Source organism: Eulemur rufifrons, chromosome 21 (genome assembly GCF_041146395.1).
Source record: "Eulemur rufifrons isolate Redbay chromosome 21, OSU_ERuf_1, whole genome shotgun sequence".
NCBI lineage: Eukaryota > Metazoa > Chordata > Mammalia > Primates > Lemuridae > Eulemur > Eulemur rufifrons.
In genome coordinates, this window is record NC_091003.1 from 7,378,449 (window position 1) to 7,397,244 (window position 18,796).

Consider the following 18,796-nt stretch of genomic DNA (forward strand, 5'->3'; position numbering starts at 1 on the left):
TGACACCACTGCACCCTAGCCAGGATGACAGAGCAAGACTTTGTCCCCTCAACCCCCCCCAAAAAAGAAAAGAAAAATGAATGATAATTAGCTCATAGAATATTTGGGCTAGAACTTAAAGGATAAGTATGAGGATCAGAAAAGGCAGAACCATTATAGAACAGCAGGCAGGGAACAGAGACTGAGAGCACAGTACCTGCACAGGCAGTGAGAAGGGAGTCGATCTTGATTTAAAAGGAGGTCATATTTTGAAGAGTTAATGGGAACAAGACTAGAAAAGTAAAATGGGGTTCTATTAGGGGTCAGCAAATGCCCATGGGCCTGTGTGGTCTGTTTCTGTGTGGCCCAAAGCTTAGAATGCTTTTTATATATTTAAAGGGTATTTTTTTTAAAAAACTCGAAGAAGGCCAGGGAAGGTGGCTCCCACTAGTAATCCCAGCACTTTGGGAGGCTGAGGTGGGAGGACTGCCTGAGGCCAGGAATTCAAGACCAGCCTGGAAAACACAGCCAGATCCTACATCTCTACAAAAAAATAAAATTAGCCAGACAAAAAAAAAAAAAAAAAATTGCTATGTTGCCCAGGCTGGTCTTGAACTACTGGCCTCAGGCAATCCTTCCACTTCAACCTCCCAAAGTGCTGGGATTACAGCTGTGAGCCATGCATGGCAGGTCTGTTTCCAAATTTTAAAATAAAAAAATAAAGCCTGATCAAGAGTGAGAGCCTGGGCCGGGCGCGGTGGCTCACGCCTGTAATCCTAGCACTCTGGGAGGCCGAGGCGGGTGGATCGCTCAAGGTCAGGAGTTCGAGACCAGCCTGAGCAAGAGCGAGACCCCGTCTCTACTAAAAATAGAAAGAAATTATATGGACAACTAAAATATATATAGAAAAAATTAGCCGGGCATGGTGGCGCGTGCCTGTAGTCCCAGCTACTCGGGAGGCTGAGGCAGTAGGATCGCTTGAGCCCAGGAGTTTGAGGTTGCTGTGAGCTAGGCTGACGCCATGGCACTCACTCTAGCCCGGGCAACAAAGTGAGACTCTGTCTCAAAAAAAAAAATAAATTAATTAAAAAAAAAAAAAAAAAAAAGAGTGAGAGCCTGTCTCTAAAAAAAAAAAAAATAGAAAAATTAGCTGGGTGTAGTAACACATGCCTGTAGTTCCAGCTACTCAGGAGGCTGAGGGAGGCTGAGGTAGGATCACTTGAGTCCAGGAGTTTGAGATTACAGTGAGCTACAATGACACCACTACACTCTAGCCCAAGTGAGACCCAGTCTCAAAAAAATAAATAAATAAGAATTATAGGGTGGAGTTGGGAAAAAAAGAATTATAAACAAACTTTTGATTCAAACTCATTTATAAATTGATGACTGCCAAGACTAAGGCATGGGTAACTGAAACCATTTTATGGCTGATAATAATAATTATTTTCTTCACTGATTTTTACCAGCTTTTGTTTTGTCACAGCTCTGTATTAGAGGCAATAGAGCACAGTTTTTAAAAGCAAAAACTCTGAAGTCTTACAGGGTTAGAATCTCAGCTCTATCACTTCCTAGCTCTTTGACCTTAGGCAAGTTCCTTAATTTCTCTGAACCACCACTTTCTCTTCTGTAAAATGGATACGGCACTACCAATCTGACAGGCCCGGACGTTGTAAGAATTAAAGGATATATAAGTATCAAATCACGATGGACAATAGACTTAAACCTTAGGTGTGAAACCATTAGAATTCTAGAAGAAGGCCAGGCGTGGTGGCTCACGCCTGTAATCCTAGCACTCTAGGAGGCCAAGGTGGGAGGATCACTGGAGGTCAGGAGTTCGAGACCAGCCTGAGCAAGAGCGAGACCGTCTCTACTAAAAATAGAAAGAAATTATATGGACAACTACAAATATATACACAAAAAATTAGCCGGGCATGGTGACACATGCCTGTAGTCCCAGCTACTCGGGAGGCTGAGGCAGGCGGCCAGGAGTTTGAGGTTGCTGTGAGCTAGGCCGACGCCATGGCACTCTAGCCCAGACTCTGTCTCAAAAAAAAAAAAGAATTCTAGAAGAAAATGTGGGAAAGACTCTTATAGACGTTGGCCTAGGCAAAGAATTTATGAAAAAGACCCCAAAGGCAATAACAGCAACAATAAAAATAAATAAATGGGACCTGATTAAATTAAAAAGCTTCTGCACAGCCAAAGAAACTCTCATGAGAGTAAACAGACAACCTACAGAATGGGAAAAAATTTTCGAACGCTGCACATCTGATAAAGGACTGATAACTAGAATCTATTTAGAACTCAGGAAAATCAACAAGAAAAAAAATCAAACAACTCTATCAAAAAGTGGGCAAAGAGCATGAATAGAAATTGTTCAAAAGAAGACAGAAGAATGGCCAAAAAACATATGAAAAAAATGCTCAACATCTCTAATCATCAGGGAAATGCAAATCAAAACCACAATGAGATACCACTTAACTCCAGTGAGAATGGCCTTTATCGAAAAGTCCCATAACAATAAATGTTGGCATGGATGCGGAGAGACAGGAACACTCATATACTGCTGGTGGGACTGCAAACTAGTGCAACCTCTGTGGAAAGCAATATGGACATACCTTAAACAGATATAAGTAGACCTACCATTTGATCGAGCAATCCCATTACTGGGCATCTACCCAAAAGAACAAAAGACAGTCTATAAAAAAGACATCTGCACCCGAATGTTTGTCGCAGCACAATTCACAATTGCAAAGATGTGGAAACAACCCAAGTGCCCATCAATACATGAATGGATTAATAAAATGTGGTATATATACATATATATACCATGGAGCATTACACAGCTATAAGAAATAATGGGGATATAGAATCTCTTATGTTCTCCTGGATAGAGTTGGAACCTATTCTACTAAGTGAAGTATCCCAAGAATGGAAAAGTAAGCACCACATGTACTCACCATCAAATTGGTTTCACTGATCATCACCTAAGAGCACATTTAGGAATAACATTAATAGGGTATCGGGCAGATGGGCAGGGGGAGGGGATGGGTGTATACATATATAATGAACGCGATGCGCACTGTCTGGGGGATGGACACGCTTGAAGCTCTGATGGTGGGGGGGGGCCAAGGCCAATATATGTAACCTAAACTTATGTACTCCCATAATATGCTGAAATAATAAAAAAGAAAAAAAAAAGGATATATAAGTAAAACACACTTGGTACAATTCCTGAAACATAATGGGCAGACAATAAATGGTAACTATCACTACATAAATAGAAAGTTCTCCATACATGGTTTTCATATCATGCACATTTAAACTTTTTTTTCTTCAGGAAACTGGCTACTATTACTACTATTTGGCTCAGATATTTTTTTCTAAAATGTTTTGTATAGGAAAATAAGTATGGCCAGGCACAGTAGCTCACACCTATACTCCCAGCACTTTGGGAGGCCAAGGTGGAAGGACTGCTTGAGGCCAGGAATTCAAGACCAGTATGGGCAATATATAGACACCCCATCCCTACAGAAATTTTTAAAAATTAGACAGGTGTGGTAGTACACCTGTAGTCCCAGCTATTCAGGAGGCTGAGGTGGGAGATCACTTGAACCCAGGAGTTCAAGGTTACAGTGAGCTATGATCATACCACTGCACTCCAGTCTGTGTAATACAGCAAGACGCTGTTATCCTTAAGGGAAAAAAAAAGTTTTATAATAAATCTTATTTATTCCCTTTCCCTGACCTTTTAAGATTGGGTTAAAAAAATATGCATACTTGCTATAACATTTACAGACTATGAATAACTAAATTCCCCTATGGGTCACAAATGCAAAGTCCTCGTTTTCTTCTCCACTTTTTATTCTGTTGAAGATGTATATTCCTTTACCCAGACAAGCTAGTGACTCAAGTTCCTGGTCAATTAAAACAAGAAACTAATCATAGCAGTCTTTAAAGCCATCACTAGTTTTCTTCTGTTCTCACTTGCATATATCTCTCCAGAGATGCTAAATACAATGGTGATAAGTCATTCATTCCATCTCTGCCACTTCCTGAGTGAATCTGAATAGGTCATTTAACCTCTCTGAGCCATAGTTTCCTCATGGGTAAAATGGGGACAGGATAACATATTATCTAATGGGGTTATGTGGTAATCACATGAGATTATGTACATATGCCGTAGCAGGATAAGCTCTTGGTGGTGTCCACTCAATACTGTTTCCCTCCTTTTCAATTATGAGCCTAATCAGCTTTCACAAGCCTGGACAAGGAGGCTTCTCAAACATACTTATTTCTGTGACTAGCCAGCGGCTGTTCCTAAAGCACTAAGATCCTTAGCAACATACCAGACTGCTCATTAAGAGGGCCTATCTTCTGTTGTAAACAGTAAGTTTGTTCCTCCTCATCTGAAAGAACTCCTTTCCAAGACTTTGCAAGATAAAAGTAAGTATTAGCACCTCAAACACCTCACTATTATGAGGTGGCAGGGGCAGTCTGAACTTTCTGCCTTGTTTATATTAATACTAGCATGTAACAAGCTCCAGGAGGATGAGACCTCATCTGGCTTATTCACTATTCTATCCCCAAGCCTCGCAAATAGGAGGTAGTCAAACAAACAAACAAAAGGTGTCAGGGTTTAAACACGGTATGCCTATAAATAAATGCCATGCTTCTTTTTAGATGACAGCCTTTCCTTGGTAGGGTCAACTCATCTGCTTAAAGATGAAACCAATGTTTAAGCACACAAAGTTGTACAAGGCACTGGCTCCTGCCCTCAAGATGCTGTAAATCTACAACGAAGACGATGCGTGACAATCCAAACAAATTAGATCCCAAATGCTGTCATGCATCACATATGGATGTTCTGGTCAACGACAGATCACATATATGATAGTGGTCATCCAGGAGATTAAGGTTAATTCATTATTAAAGGGAAAAATTTTTTATCAGTTTAGTGTAGCCAAAGTGTACAGCGTTTATGAAGTCTGCAGTCATGTTCGGCAATGTCCTAGGCCTTCACATTCAAGCACCACTCACTGACTCACCCAGAGCAACTTGCAACTTCCAGTCCTGAAAAGTCAATCATGTTAAAGTTTCCTATTCAGGTGTACCTTTTTTTTTTTTTTTTTAAATCTTTTATACTTTATCTTTCCTGTGCCTTTTCTATGGTTAGATACACAAATACTACTGTGTTCCAACTGCTGACAGTATTTAGTATAGTAAGATGCTGTACGAGTTTGTAGCCTAGAAGCAACAGGCTACACCATCTAGGTTTAAGTACGCTCTATGATGTTTGCACAAAGACAAAATTAACTAACAACGTATTTCTCAGAATACAGTCCCATCTCTAAGCAATACATGACTGTAGTTTCTCATCATCAAAGATGATATACATAAATGTCAAATAAGCACATGAAAAGATGCTCAGGCCAGGCGTGGTGGCTCACACCTGAAATTCCAGCATTTTGGGAGGTCAAGGTGGGAGGATGGCTTAAAGCCAGGAGTTCAAGACCAGGCTGGGCAACATAGCCAGACCCTGTTTCTACAAAAAATTAAATTAAAAAAATTTAAAAATTAGCCAGATACAGTGGTATGCACCTATAGTCCTGGCTACTCAGGATGCTGAGGTGGGAGGACCCTCCTTGAGCCCAGAAGTTCAATATTACAGTGAAGTGTGATTACACCACTGTACTCCTCCAGCCTGGGCAACAGAGTGAAATCTTGTCTCTTAAGAAAAAAAAAAAAAAAAGATGATCAAAATCACTGGGCATTAGGGAAATATAAATTGTAAATTAAAACCACAAGGGAGGCAAGGGAGGCTGGGCATGGTGGCTCATGCCTGTAATCCTAGCACTCTTGGAGGCCAAGGCAGGAGGATTGCTTGAGCTCAGGAGTTAGTGAGACACGCCCCCTCTTCCTCCACCCCACCCCCCCAGCCCGCAACCCCCGTCTCTACTAAACATAGAAAAATTAGCCAGTGGGGCACACGCCTATAGTCCCAGCTTCTCAGGAGGCTGAGGCAAGAGGATTACTTGAGGCCAGGAGCTTGACACTGCAGTAAGCTGACAGAACAAGACCCTATCTCACATACACACATACACATACACATACACACACACACACACACACACACACACACAAAAACCCACACAATGAGATACTGCTGCACATCCACTAGACTGTCTGAAATTAAAGACTAACATACCATTTCTAACAGGAAACTGAAGGAATTAGAAATCTCATACGTTACTGAGCGGAACACAAAATAGTGTAGTCACTTTAGCAAAGTTTAGCAATTATTTCATTTTTTTAGAGCCAGGGTCTCACTCTGTCACGCAGGCTGGAGTGCGGTGGTGTGATCACAGCTCACTGCAATCTCAAGCTCCTGGGCTCAAAAGATCCTCCTGCCTCGGTCTTCCAAAATCTTAGGATTACAAGCTTGAGCCACTGTACCCCGCCAGCCATTACTTTTAAAATTAAACACTTGCCACACAACTCAGCAATCTCATTTCTACGTATTCAACCAAGAGAAATGAAATCATATGTTCACATGAAATCTGTACATAAACAATCATAGCTGCTTTATTCGTTATAGCCAAAAACGGCTAACTCAAAATTGCTAACAATTCAAATGTCCATCACTTCATGAACTGGTACATGCATCCAATGGAACACTACTCAACAATAAAGAGGGGCCAGGCGCGGTGGCTCATGCCTGTAATCCTAGCACTCTGGGAGGCCGAGGCAGGTGGATAGCTCAGAGTCAGGAGTTCGAGACCAGCCTGAGCAAGAGCAAGAGCAAGACCCCGTCCCTACTAAAAGCAGAAAGAAATTATCTGCCCAACTAAAAAATATATACAAAAAATTAGCTGCCATGGTGGCACACGCCTGTAGTCCCAGCTACTCAGGAGGCTGAGGCAGGAGGATCACTTGAGCCCAGGAGTTTGAGGTTGCTGTGAGCTAGGCTGACGCCACAGCACTCACTTTAGCCTGGGCAACAGAGCGAGACTCTGTCTCAAAAAAAACAACAACAAAGCAATAAAGAGGAAGATGTGTTACATGCAATAACACAGATGAATCTCAAAGCATCATGCTACATGAGAGGAAGCTAGTCACAAAAGGCTATATACTATATTATTGCATGATATTCTAGAAAAGACAAAACTCTAAGAACAGGAAATAAATCAGTGACTGCCAAGGTTGGGGGAACGGAACTGACTGAAAAGAGGTAGAAAAGGGTAATACTTTTGTAGTGGTGGCAACATGACTATGTATATTTGTTAAAACTCAAGGATTATAAATGAAGAGGGGTGAATGTAAAATATATCTCAATACACCTAACTACAATACAATACAATCTACCACAATAACTGTCTAGCAATTTGAGCTAAAGTCTTTCCTGTATATCCATTTGTTCCTAAGTCCAAAATGGACAGGAGGTTTTGAAACTTGCAGACCCAACAGACGAACACTCTTTCTGCTGGACAGCTTTGCTTTCCCAAAAGATAACCTGTTAATATTATCTTCTCCAGTGTCACTGGAGACTCCTTAGACTCTGGCCAATGGACTATGAACCTGCAGCACTGTTTGTAAGTCCTGACAGAAGTTTCAGTAGTAGCATTTTAACTACAGTTAGCCTTCTGCCAAATTAACACCTTTAGCTGTAAATAGACAAAATTTTCCATTTCATCCATGAATTCTCTTTATCTTCCACTGATTATTATGACTAAATAAAAATGGTACTTTTCCTCCTAGTTCTTCAGAATAATTCATCCTGCCCCAAGCCATCATTTTCCTACACTTACAATTTTTTAAAAATCTCATTTCTACCACAATTAAATGCTTTTCTTCCCCCAATGCACTGTCAATACTCACTGCTGCTACACTTGAATGTGATAGTTTTAACAATAAACTAAGCTCAAACACAGAGATTTAAAAAAACAACAGGGATGGCTGACTGTGAACTTGATCATGAACAACCAAATAAATAAATAAACAAATAAAACCACCGTATACTGGTGGCTCATGGAGTTAACCCACTTTTGTTCTGGGGTGCAGCATTCCTCCTATCTCAAAGTTCACCCTAAATCAAAAGTTGATGTGGGCCGGGTGTGGTGGCTCAGGCCTGTAATCCTAGCACTCCGGGAGGCCGAGGTGGGAGAATCTCTTGAGCTCAGGAGTTGGATACCACCCTGAGCAAGAGTGAGACCCCCCATCTCTATATAAAATTTAAAAAAAGAAAAAGAAAAGAAAGTTGGTATGTAAGTGGCACAGCTGCTAAACGTAAAACACTGTGCAATGAACGCCACATGAGTGATACCCTCCAACAGCTATGGGAGCAGAGAAGGAGAAATCATATGGTGAGCCACTGTGCAAGAGAAGATCGTTAAAGACTACATTTAAGAGGACAAGATGACAAGACTGGAAGACTCTGGTTCATGTTGAAGAATAAAGACTGTGTGTTCTATCTGGGGAAGGACTTGATTGTCAAAGTGAATAGTCTGGGTTTGATCCTGCCAGTAATGACAGTTACTAAAAGTTTCTCAATAGAGAGAGGATGCAATGAAAGATGTTTTAAGGAGATTCTTACGGCTGTGGTGTATGCAGGACTTTAGAGTAGGAAAGGTCTGTACATGAAGAGACCAATAGGAGGCTTCCTAAAAAATACAGTAGAAATAAAAGTAGACTAGATTCTAAAGCCAATTATGCAGCCAATGATGGGATAATTTGGCAAACTTATCTCCTTGGCCTTAGTTTCTTCACCTGTAAACAGAATGAGTACTTAAAAAAAAAACCACCAGAGGCTGGGCACGGTGGATGGCCCACACCTGTAATGCTAGGACTCTGGGAAGCCAAGGTGGGAGGATAGCTTGAGATCAGGAGTTTGAGACCAGCCTGAGCAAGAGTTGAGACCCTGTTTCTACTAGAAACAGAAAAATTAGCCAGGTGTGGTGGCACACTCCTGTAGTCCCAGCTACTCAGGAGGCTGAGGCAGGAGGATCGCTTGAGCCCAGGAGTTTGAGGTTGCAGTGACCTACGATGAGGCCACTGCACTCTACCAAGGATGACAGAGTCTCGCTCTGTCTCAAAAAAAAAAAAAAAAAAATGTATTCTAATACTTTCTGTTGTTTCATTTTTCCAAAAATGCTTATCATGACCCACTAAAGTGACTTCCCAATCTAAGGGGTCATGACCTGCAGTTAGAAAATACTTCTTTGAGAGATATGAAAAACAATTTAACCTTATGAGTCACCATAATGAGCACATTATTTAACTACATTGTGCCGTAAAACAGTAATGCCCCTAAGGTCTACTAAGGCATACAGCTATAAACTTACAGTCAAACTCCCAGGATGTCTTCATTTAGTATAGTGGTTAAGCAAAAAAAGAAAAAGAAGAAACACTCCCAGGATGGTATACCTTTTGAGCTCTTGTGTCTGTTTTTTTTATAGTTTTCCAGTCTCTTAACTTTCTATCACACAATTATTATTTCTCATTGCTGTCCATATATTTGCTTCTAGAAGTTTTACCTTTCTACTTGCTGGCAATCTGTAAATCATAAAAGAAAGCTAAGTAGAATCATGTGTAAAGTAAAAGTAAATAAGCTCTGAAAGAAGCCCTGAAGAACTCCCTTCTGTAATCTGTACAAGCTTCTGCACAAAGACCTTTAGTCTTCAATTCCTCATTTCAAAGTGTGTTTCGGGAATAAAAATAGTTAACTTCAAAAGGTTCACAATAGATGCTTATGAGTCTCCAAAGAAAAATGCACTATTTGGTCCAAAACTAGTCTTTTTTTCAATCTAAACTATAATCAAGATTAATCTTAACTATTTACAAAAATTATTGCTCAGAGTATTTTTAATGTGTGATTTATAAAAGCAACATAAAACAAAGTGGCAATCAAAAATATCTGAGGCAGGATGCAGTGGCTCATGCCGGTAAACCTAGCACTTTGGAAAGCTGAGGCGGGACGACGGCTTAAGACCAGGAGTTCGAGACCAGCCTGAGCAACATAGCAAGACTCCATATCTACAACAAATAGAAAAATTAGCCAGGCACAGCGGCATGCACCTGTAGACTGAGCTACTCAGGAGGCTGAGCCAGGAGAATCACCTGAGCCTAGGAGTTCCAGGCTGCAGTGAACTATGATCACGGCACTGCACTCTAAGCCGGGCAAAAGAGTGAGACCCTGCCTCAAAAAGCAAAAAAAAATTGACCACTGGCAGCACTGTTGGACCAAGTTTCTCGTGGTAATACCTTCAAGAGGACATTCTAAAGTTCGGATATACTTAACAAAAATAAGCCACATTCATTTATAATTATATCATGAACAAGCTACATACCACAATTGATGAGTTTTACAAAGGCTCCATTATAGAATGACATTTTATTCAATTCTCAAAATGTAGTTAGCTATTTATCATGGCATGAAATTGATATTTTATAGCCATCTGACTCAACTTCAAGGCCTAAATTATAAGCAATCTACACAAGAATCTTTAAAAATTAAAGAGAATTTCAAACTTTCACATGAATACAACTGCAAATAATTATCAGCAATTAAAAAGTTCAGGTTAATAGTTGTGGCAAGTTTTCATAAACAACCCAGATCAATAACAATACTAAACCATTAAAAATAATAAAACCAAGGATTTAACACTTAAGTGGATTTCATACCACAAATGTACAGAATTACATATATTAAAAACAAAGAGAAGGAACCAGCCCTCCTATTTCAGGAAGCCAAACTCAAGGTTACAAAAAGATATCCTGAAGGGCATGGACTGTCTGTGGCTATATTCCTTAAATACACAGCATGATCTTGTTTATGTGTATGTCTGGGCTTATCTCTGGGCAAGTCCTCTAATCTGTAAAAATTTAGGGTTTCTGCCTTCTATTTCATAAGATTTTCTGTTATTTCTTTCTGCTCTAAAATTCCAGTTTTAGGAAAAAAATAAATATTTTAAAAGATGATACTACTGAATTCAAAACCATACCATCTCATTTTGTTCAACGCATCAATATGTTTAGAAAGACTTTGAAAACACGTACACCAAATTTCTAAAAGTTGATTTTCTCAAAACAAAGACTATGGGTGATTTTAATTTTTAAGGGGTGTTTTGCTTCTCTGCACTATCCCACTTTCCTAAAATGAGTACTTAAAACCTTCTTATTGTTTTTCAAATTATAGAAGAAAGAACTTTGAAATATAAATGAGGCAGTACTTACACAAAGACTGCCTCTCAATTTATTAATTTCAAGAATAGGCCGGGCCGGGTGCCGTGGCTCACGCCTGTAATCCTAGCACTCTGGGAGGCCAAGGCGGGCAGATTGTTTGAGCTCAGGAGTTCAAGACCAGCCTGAGCAAGAGCAAGACTCCGTCTCTACTAAAAATAGAAAGAAATTATATGGACAACTAAAAAATATATAGAAAAAATTAGCCGCCATGGTTGTGCATGCCTGTAGTCCCAGCTACTCGGGAGGCTGGGGCAGGGGGATCGCTTAAGCCCAGGAGTTTGAGGTTGCTGTGAGCTAGGCTGATGCCATGGCACTCCAGCCCGGGCAACAGAGTAAGACTCTGTCTCAAAAAAAAAAAAAAATAAAAAAAAAATAAAGAAAGAATAAATCTGTTCTGGATACTAGTTCAAGTAGATTTCTCACCTCTATTATACTACGAGCAGCTTAAGATCAGGGACCATATTCCACATATTTGTATACCCAAGGCACTAACTTTCATTCACACACACACACTCTCTCTCTCTCTCTCATCCTTCAGTATCCATGGGGGATTAGTTCCAGGACCCCCCCCCCCATACCAATAGCCACCGATGCTCAAGTCCCTTACATAAAATGTCATAGTATGTACATATAACCTATGCATATCCTCTAGATTACTTACCCCTAAAATACAACGCCTACACATCACTTCATTTGTATAGATTCAACATAGTACTAGGCATGCAGCAAATTCAAGTTTTCCTTTTTGCTTTTTGAAACTTTGTGGAATTGTTTTTTCCTGAATATTTTCAATCCACAGTTGGTTGAATCCACAAATGCAGAACCCACAGATACAGAGGGCCAACCAAATACACGGTGACAAATCTCTTCAATTAACTGGTGTTTTGAATAACGAAAGTGGCTTACAGCCCAACCACCTACAAAGTTTCAAACCTTCTTTTTTAGGAAAGCACCTTAATGGAGAATAATTCTATGTAGAATATTCATCTTCAAAAGCAGAAATTATTTTTGAATAGAAAATATACTTTAAGAACATCAAAAAACACATTAAGATATAGCTCAACCTATTTCTAATCATAAGTAACGCTAGTAAACCTTATGGATTCAAAAGTGCTAGATTTCAAATTCTAGATTTAAATGGTACAATCTATCAAAGGCTTGATACTAGCTTCACATTCACTGATGAATAAATTTTCTGAGAATAACATCTGTACTTTTGAAATCTCTCTAACATCTTCTAAGGAGGCAAAAAGACCTCAAGAAAAAATAGGATTCTACTTTTATTTTAGTTAACACTTTTGCTAAACAGACAACTGTAGCAACCTCTTAAAACCTCAGTTGGCACTTCAAGAAGCAGAGGATCACCTGAGGGCAGGAGTTCGAGACCAGCCTAAGCAACACAGTAAAACCCTGACTCTACTAAAAATTTATAGATCAGCCGGACATGGTGGCACATGCCTGAGTCCCAGCAACTCTGGAGGCTGAGGCAGAAGGATCATTTGAGTCCAGGAGTTTGAGCCTGCAGTGAGCTAAGATCAGGCCACTGCACTCAAGCCTGGACAACAGAGTGAGACCCTGCCCCTAAAAAAACAAAACAAAACAAAACAAAACAACCTTAGTAGGGCAACAGTCAGATGACCCAGATATGATTAAGAAAAAAAAGTTTCACTTGAAAAGATACAGTAGTGGGTAAGCTTGTTCATAAACTCCCCCTGTACATCTCCAGTGAAGTTGTCACAATCATTTAAAATAGCTACAAAAACAGGGTTTTGCTCCCACTTGACTCTTTAAACAATATTAAAATACTAACTAGCCAAAACAGAAAATTACAATTCTAGGAATAATATCTTCTAAAACCTTAAAATTGCTTTCCAGTTATTAAAAAAAAAAAAAAAAAAACCACTTTGCTATGGTCAAAGAAAATTCTAACACAGCTGTAGCTATTTAAGACAAAAAATCAGATCCTCCTTTAAGTTGAAACATACGGCTATTAAATAGCTATGAGTGAAATCCCCTGTGTAAAATTATAACTGTCTCTAATTAGAGAAACATAGAAGGTACAAGTTTACATTTAACGAAAAAAGAAACATCATGACTGATCCCATAAATGTTTTCACTATGTTTCAGAATGCAAAATCTTTAAGCAACTACAGGTTTACTTTTTTCTCCGACACACAGATAAGCAATTTGATATAGGTTTTTGCCCAGTCTTAAAAAGTATATCTTCTCCAGATACTTGGAATGAAAACTAAACTAATTAGGTAAAACAGGTCCAAAACAAAAACATGCCTCTTGTTACTAACAGCCATCTACAGTTTACTTCTAATGACCTAAACGTCAAGTAACTGTTTTGGTCTAACTTCAGTTTTGGTTAGTAACAACACCCACAAAAAAGAATGCGAGGTCAGTACAGTTTAAACCTTATAAATTACAAATGAGGCCGTATGAGTAATTAATCTAGAAAAAGCAAATGACTAAATACCTTACCTCCTTCAAATCTTTGCTCAAATGTTACCTCTTCAATGAACCTCCCTTAATCCATTTAAAATTGTAACCCGTTCCCCTCCCCATGCTCCCTGTACCCTTAATCTGCTTTCCTCTAATCCCATAGCTCTTATTTACTATTACATATAGGTTGCTAGTTTAATGTCTCATTAATTGTATGTCTAGTCACATGAGAATGTAAAATTCCAGGAGGACAACTATCTTTGTTTTATTCACTGATATATCCCCAAGACCTCCACCTCCCTTGTACACAGATGGTTCAATAAATCTGTGTCAAATATAGATGTTTTTGGCCCTTCCAGAAGATATTTAAAGAGATGAATAGTCTCACTGATATTTAAATGGAAGCATGATGAACAATTCCACTAAACTGCAGCACAGTTTCTAAGTTGCAATGCCTCAAATGAAAGCAGCAGCAAAAGTACTAAGCTGAAAAATCACTACGAGAAAAAGTTTTTATTCACAGAGTCCTCTATCCAAAGCAATTCTAATGTTATATTATTTAGGGCTGGGAACAGGGTAATAGGATTGTAAATCCATTATTTTAAAAAATGAGGAAGGAAATGTAGATGGAGAAGAAATATGGGCTAACCAGTGATAATTCCCAATAGTGCCATGAAATTACATAAAAGTTACCAAAAATAACTTGATGACAGGCTAGCAGCTAATGAAAAAACACATATAGCTGAAAAGAAAGGTTAACAACAAAAAAACACCAAAAAACTTAACAGTTCCTCAAGAATTTCAGTCCTCTACTCAGTACAACTGTCAACAAAACGATAAACTCAGCATCCTCACTAACAGTTACAGGGGTCAAAGCATCTTCACCTACGTAACCTCATTAAATCCTCAGAAGAAATTCAAGCTCCAATAATCAGGTGAGTAACAAAAGCACTCAATGTATGCACTGGACAGTAAATACTTTTCCCTTGAAACTTCCCCACCATATCCCACACTCTGCAACGAAACCATTCAATGGAAGTAGCACCTCCTTAGCCCTGGAAGCTAACAAAGCCTTCTGAAGAATATGGCACAGCTAGCCAGAGCCATAAAAGTCTGAAGCCCTTTGACCTTAAACCACTCCTGGGAACTTTCTCTAAGGAAATAATTACACTGAAACAAAAAGCTATTAGTATAAAGATGTTCTCTGTGCCACTATCTATAATAAAAAAGTGGAAACCCAAAACCCAACAAGAGAATAGATTTTTTTTAAAATGTGATAAAGGCAAAAATGCTGACTGAAAAATAACATCTGCAGTCACTACCACTCCGTAAAAATGAAAAACAAAAATTGGACTGAGGTAAAATTACTCTCAAATTTTAATATTGTGGTTACATTCTTCTTTCCTAAGAGAAAATAGCCACCTTCAAAGATGTATGACAATTAAAGACAGAATCGATCACTTTTGAAAGTCTTGAAAATCTATTCGTACATTCACACATAAAAAGTCAAATTATGGAACGTCATTTAAACCGGATATGTGAATTTCTAGACTTTCAATTGCTATCTCAAAACACACAGACCCAATGCTGCATTTTCTTTGAATCTTCACACTTGCTCCCAAGGGACTTATTTGCTGATACACACAAACCTAAGTGAAGAGATTCTAGAGGTTGTAATTTATTTATAAAAAATCCAGTAAAGTGATTCAGAATTGGAAGTAATTCTACAAGTACGTTAACTAAACATCTGTACAAGAATAAAATTTCACACTGTATGAATCCAGTACTTTAAACAAAACTTTGCATATTTATCAAAAAGAATAAGGACTACTATGTATGCCTCAAGAACTTAAATAAAAACCTAAATTAACCTTAAATTTGTGTGAAGCCTCAAGGAATAGAAAAAGATCTGTGGTACTAAAACATTTCAAGTATCTTTGATCACTCAAGCTACTATAGAGCAAATTCTTTGTTATAATCTAATTTTTAAGCCTAAGAAATGCCAATGCAACTTAAAAACCTTAGTTTTAATTTTTAATTATTTGAACAAGTTGAATATATCTGCCAGATTTTTCTGATACCTAAGAAGAAAAATACAGAATGCATCCTTTTCTATAAAAATATTTTAAGTTTTTTTCATTGTTCACTAGATGCCACTGAAAGAGGGAAACTGAAGTTGCCCTACGTGGACTGAACTGGATAAATGATCATTTGCACTAGTTTGGCTAAGTAGTGTTTGGAGGGCCTCAGAGAAGGGGAAAGTGGGGAGGAGGTTTAAAAGTCAAAAAATGACTATTCTGGCACCCCCTTCCCCCACTTAAGGAAAAATTCCTTAAAACCCAGCTCTGACTCATCTTGATGGGTAACTTCTGCTGTAAATGAAAATTCTTTGGAAATGGATTGCTGAAAATGTGTTTCCAAAAAGAAAACTCAGTGCATGAAAAATTCCCTTATCCCACCTTTGAAAGCCCAAGATGTCTACTTGAGGAAGACGCTGGTCCCTGGCCCTACCAAGCCGGCCTAGGCCTGAGGGAGGCACAGCAGTGCCTGCAGCACGGATGGACTTGGGGCACAGGGGAAATGGACTTGCGTGCCCTTGGTAAGCTCTGGCTGCACTCCCGAAGTTAAGGACACCGGCCACAATGGAATGGAGTCTATTGACACTTGCGTCTCCGTCTGAACACCAAGCATTTTCTTAGTTCGTGAAATCGGAACTGACAACCACCCACTACCCCCAACAGGCCTTCCTACACAAACACACCCTCCACAGTCAAACCCAATTAGCTGGGACGACACTGAGACCCGAGCCTCTACACAACCCTGCGTTTGTGGGTTAGGAGGGGAAAAGGACGCAAGTGAACACACGCATTTCTGCCTTCAGGAACCCCACCACGTCCCTCCCTGCTGCAATCCCTCTCCCCTAGAAATGTCAGAAATTGGGGCGGGGGCTGGGGAAAAATGCGCAGCGAGCCCGCGCCCTGCCCCCGCCGCCCCCCGCCGCCCAATCTCCGAGTCCGGCCAGGGTTTCTGGCACGCGCCTGGGGCCGGCCCTCGCCCACCGCTGTTCAAAGGCGCCTTCTCCTCCGCGGCCTCGGAACAGCAATGCGGATCGGCCACCACCCGCGCGCCGGAGAGGCCTTGCGGGGGAAGGCGGGAGGCCAGGAGGGGGCCGGGCACTCCCTACCCCTTCCTCAGATGGGGGAGGGAGGAACGCTGCGGGAGACTGCACAGAGCCCGACGATCCCAGAGTTCGGGAGCCCCCGCCACTGCCTTGGACTTAAATGGGGAGGGGTGCGGCGGGGGGTGGGGCGCTGCACACCCACCGCACCCGCGTCCTTCGATCTTTCCCACGGCAGTGCGGGGGATGCTTGAGGATACTGAATACACCCCAATGGTTCCAGATGAGACTGGTGGCTACTCCTTTGACGAGCACGGGGAACGATACCCCAACTTCTCCCCTCCCGTGATATTCCCCAACGGAGGAGAAGGCATGTTTCGGAAGACGAAACCAAAACCTGAAGACCCCCTCCAACGTTAGCGTCTACAATGGGGGGGTGGGCGCTGCCCAAGCATCCCCCCCACTGAGGGCGGGGGAGGCTCAACGAAGGCGGAACAGGGGCTGACAATTGCTGAGGCCCTCGAACCCCTCCCAAACACTTAAATGGGGAGGGGAGGCTGCCCGGTCCCTCCATCTTGACCGTTCGAGGGAGGGGGCGGGGATGTTGCGGAAGGCTGGACGCGACCTGACAATCCCAGAGGAATCCCGCGGCGCCCCCCGCACCCAACCCCCGGGACTGCGGACGGGAGCGGGGCCCCCACCCCCGCTGCAGGCCCCCGGCCCACCCCTTCAAGCCTGGCCGGTCACGGGGCGGGGACCGCGGTGCGGGCCGCGGGGGAGGGGATGCCAGGCCCGGGTTCGTCCAGGCCCGGAGCCGAGGGGGCTGGGGCGCCGACACCCACCTGCCCAGTCCGGGCCTCCCGCCGCCTGCACTCGCTGCGGCCGCCGAGGAGGAAGCCGCGGCCGAGGACGACGAGCCTGAGGACGAGGACGCCGACGGCGCGGCGGCAGGCGACGTGAGAAGGCCGCCGCCGCCGGGCTTGCGGACATTGGCTGCAGCGGGCGGCTGCTGCTGTTGCTGCTGCTGGGGCTTCAGCGACATGGTGAGAGGCCCATACACCGGCTCGCACGCCGGGCGGGGACAGCCGGGAGCTGGGCGCGCCGAGGAGACGCCGGAGCGCGGCGAGGACGCGCGGGCGCCGAGCGGGGAGGCGCGGGTTGGCGCGGCCGGGGGGGCACCCGGGCTGGCGAAGGGGAGAAGGAGGACAACGAAGGGGCGGGGAGGCCCGCCGATACCGAGGAGCCGCCGGGAGCCGGGCCGGGACACGCCGCCGCCGTTGCCGTTGCTACCAAAACAGTCTGAGGCGGAGGGAGGCGAGCGCTGCCGGGAGGGAGGGGGGCCGGGGCCGGGCGGGGGAGGGGCGGCGGAGGGATATGGGCCCAGGGCCGCGCCGCCGCCGCCGCCCCGCCGCGCCGGCCGCGGGAGCGAGCGCCGCCCGGGCCACCGGGACGCGGCAAAGCGGCGAGGCTCGATGGCCGCCGCGGAACTCCGAGGAGCTGCGGCCGCCGAGCGCATCGGGGGCCAAGCACGCCGAGGCACCGACTGGCAGTGCTGGGTGGGCGCGGAGGTGCGGAACGGGGACTCTTTGCCGGAAGTCGGAAGGGTCAGGCGGAAGGAGAACGTGAGGCGGCTCCGGGGCCGGGAGGGACACGTGAGGAGCGGGCGCCGGGCTGGGCCGCGTTCGCGGGGGTCGGGTGAGGGCCCGGCGGCTGGCCCTGCCCCGATCCGCCCTCCTCTAGGCGGGTCTGCCCTTCGGAGAGGGCGTGTCAGTGTTCGCCTGCGGGGCCTGCCTAGTGCAGAGGACGGGAGGGAAGCGTTTCTTCTCCCACGGTAATTCTTCAACGTCCTTAGACTCCTAGGAGGACCTTGTTTGCCCCCACCTGATGCAACCTAGAAAATGGACTGCGAGTGCCTTCGGGGAGGAGTCTATGTCTTGCTACGTGTAAAGCACCTAGAACACTGCCAGACTCAAGGAACGCAAGCATCCCATGGTTTTCTTGGTAGCCCCA

General features: G+C 43.0%; 1 protein-coding gene across 8 annotated transcripts in view; it reads right to left on the reverse strand.

Moving 5' to 3' along the window:
- Positions 1-18,499, reverse strand: part of ATXN2 (ataxin 2) — a 101,170-nt gene extending 82,671 nt beyond the window's left edge. For 5 of the 8 annotated variants that reach the window (XM_069497291.1, XM_069497290.1, XM_069497289.1 and 2 more), the window contains exon 1: positions 17,629-17,884. In XM_069497291.1, the coding sequence (XP_069353392.1) occupies positions 17,629-17,828 (200 nt within the window). In that variant the 5' untranslated portion in view covers positions 17,829-17,884. Of the gene's footprint in view, positions 1-17,628; positions 18,120-18,376 lie in introns of those variants that run through there. The other 3 variants (XM_069497287.1, XM_069497286.1, XM_069497293.1) reach the window with 2 other exon arrangements.
- Positions 18,500-18,796: the final 297 nt, after the last annotated feature.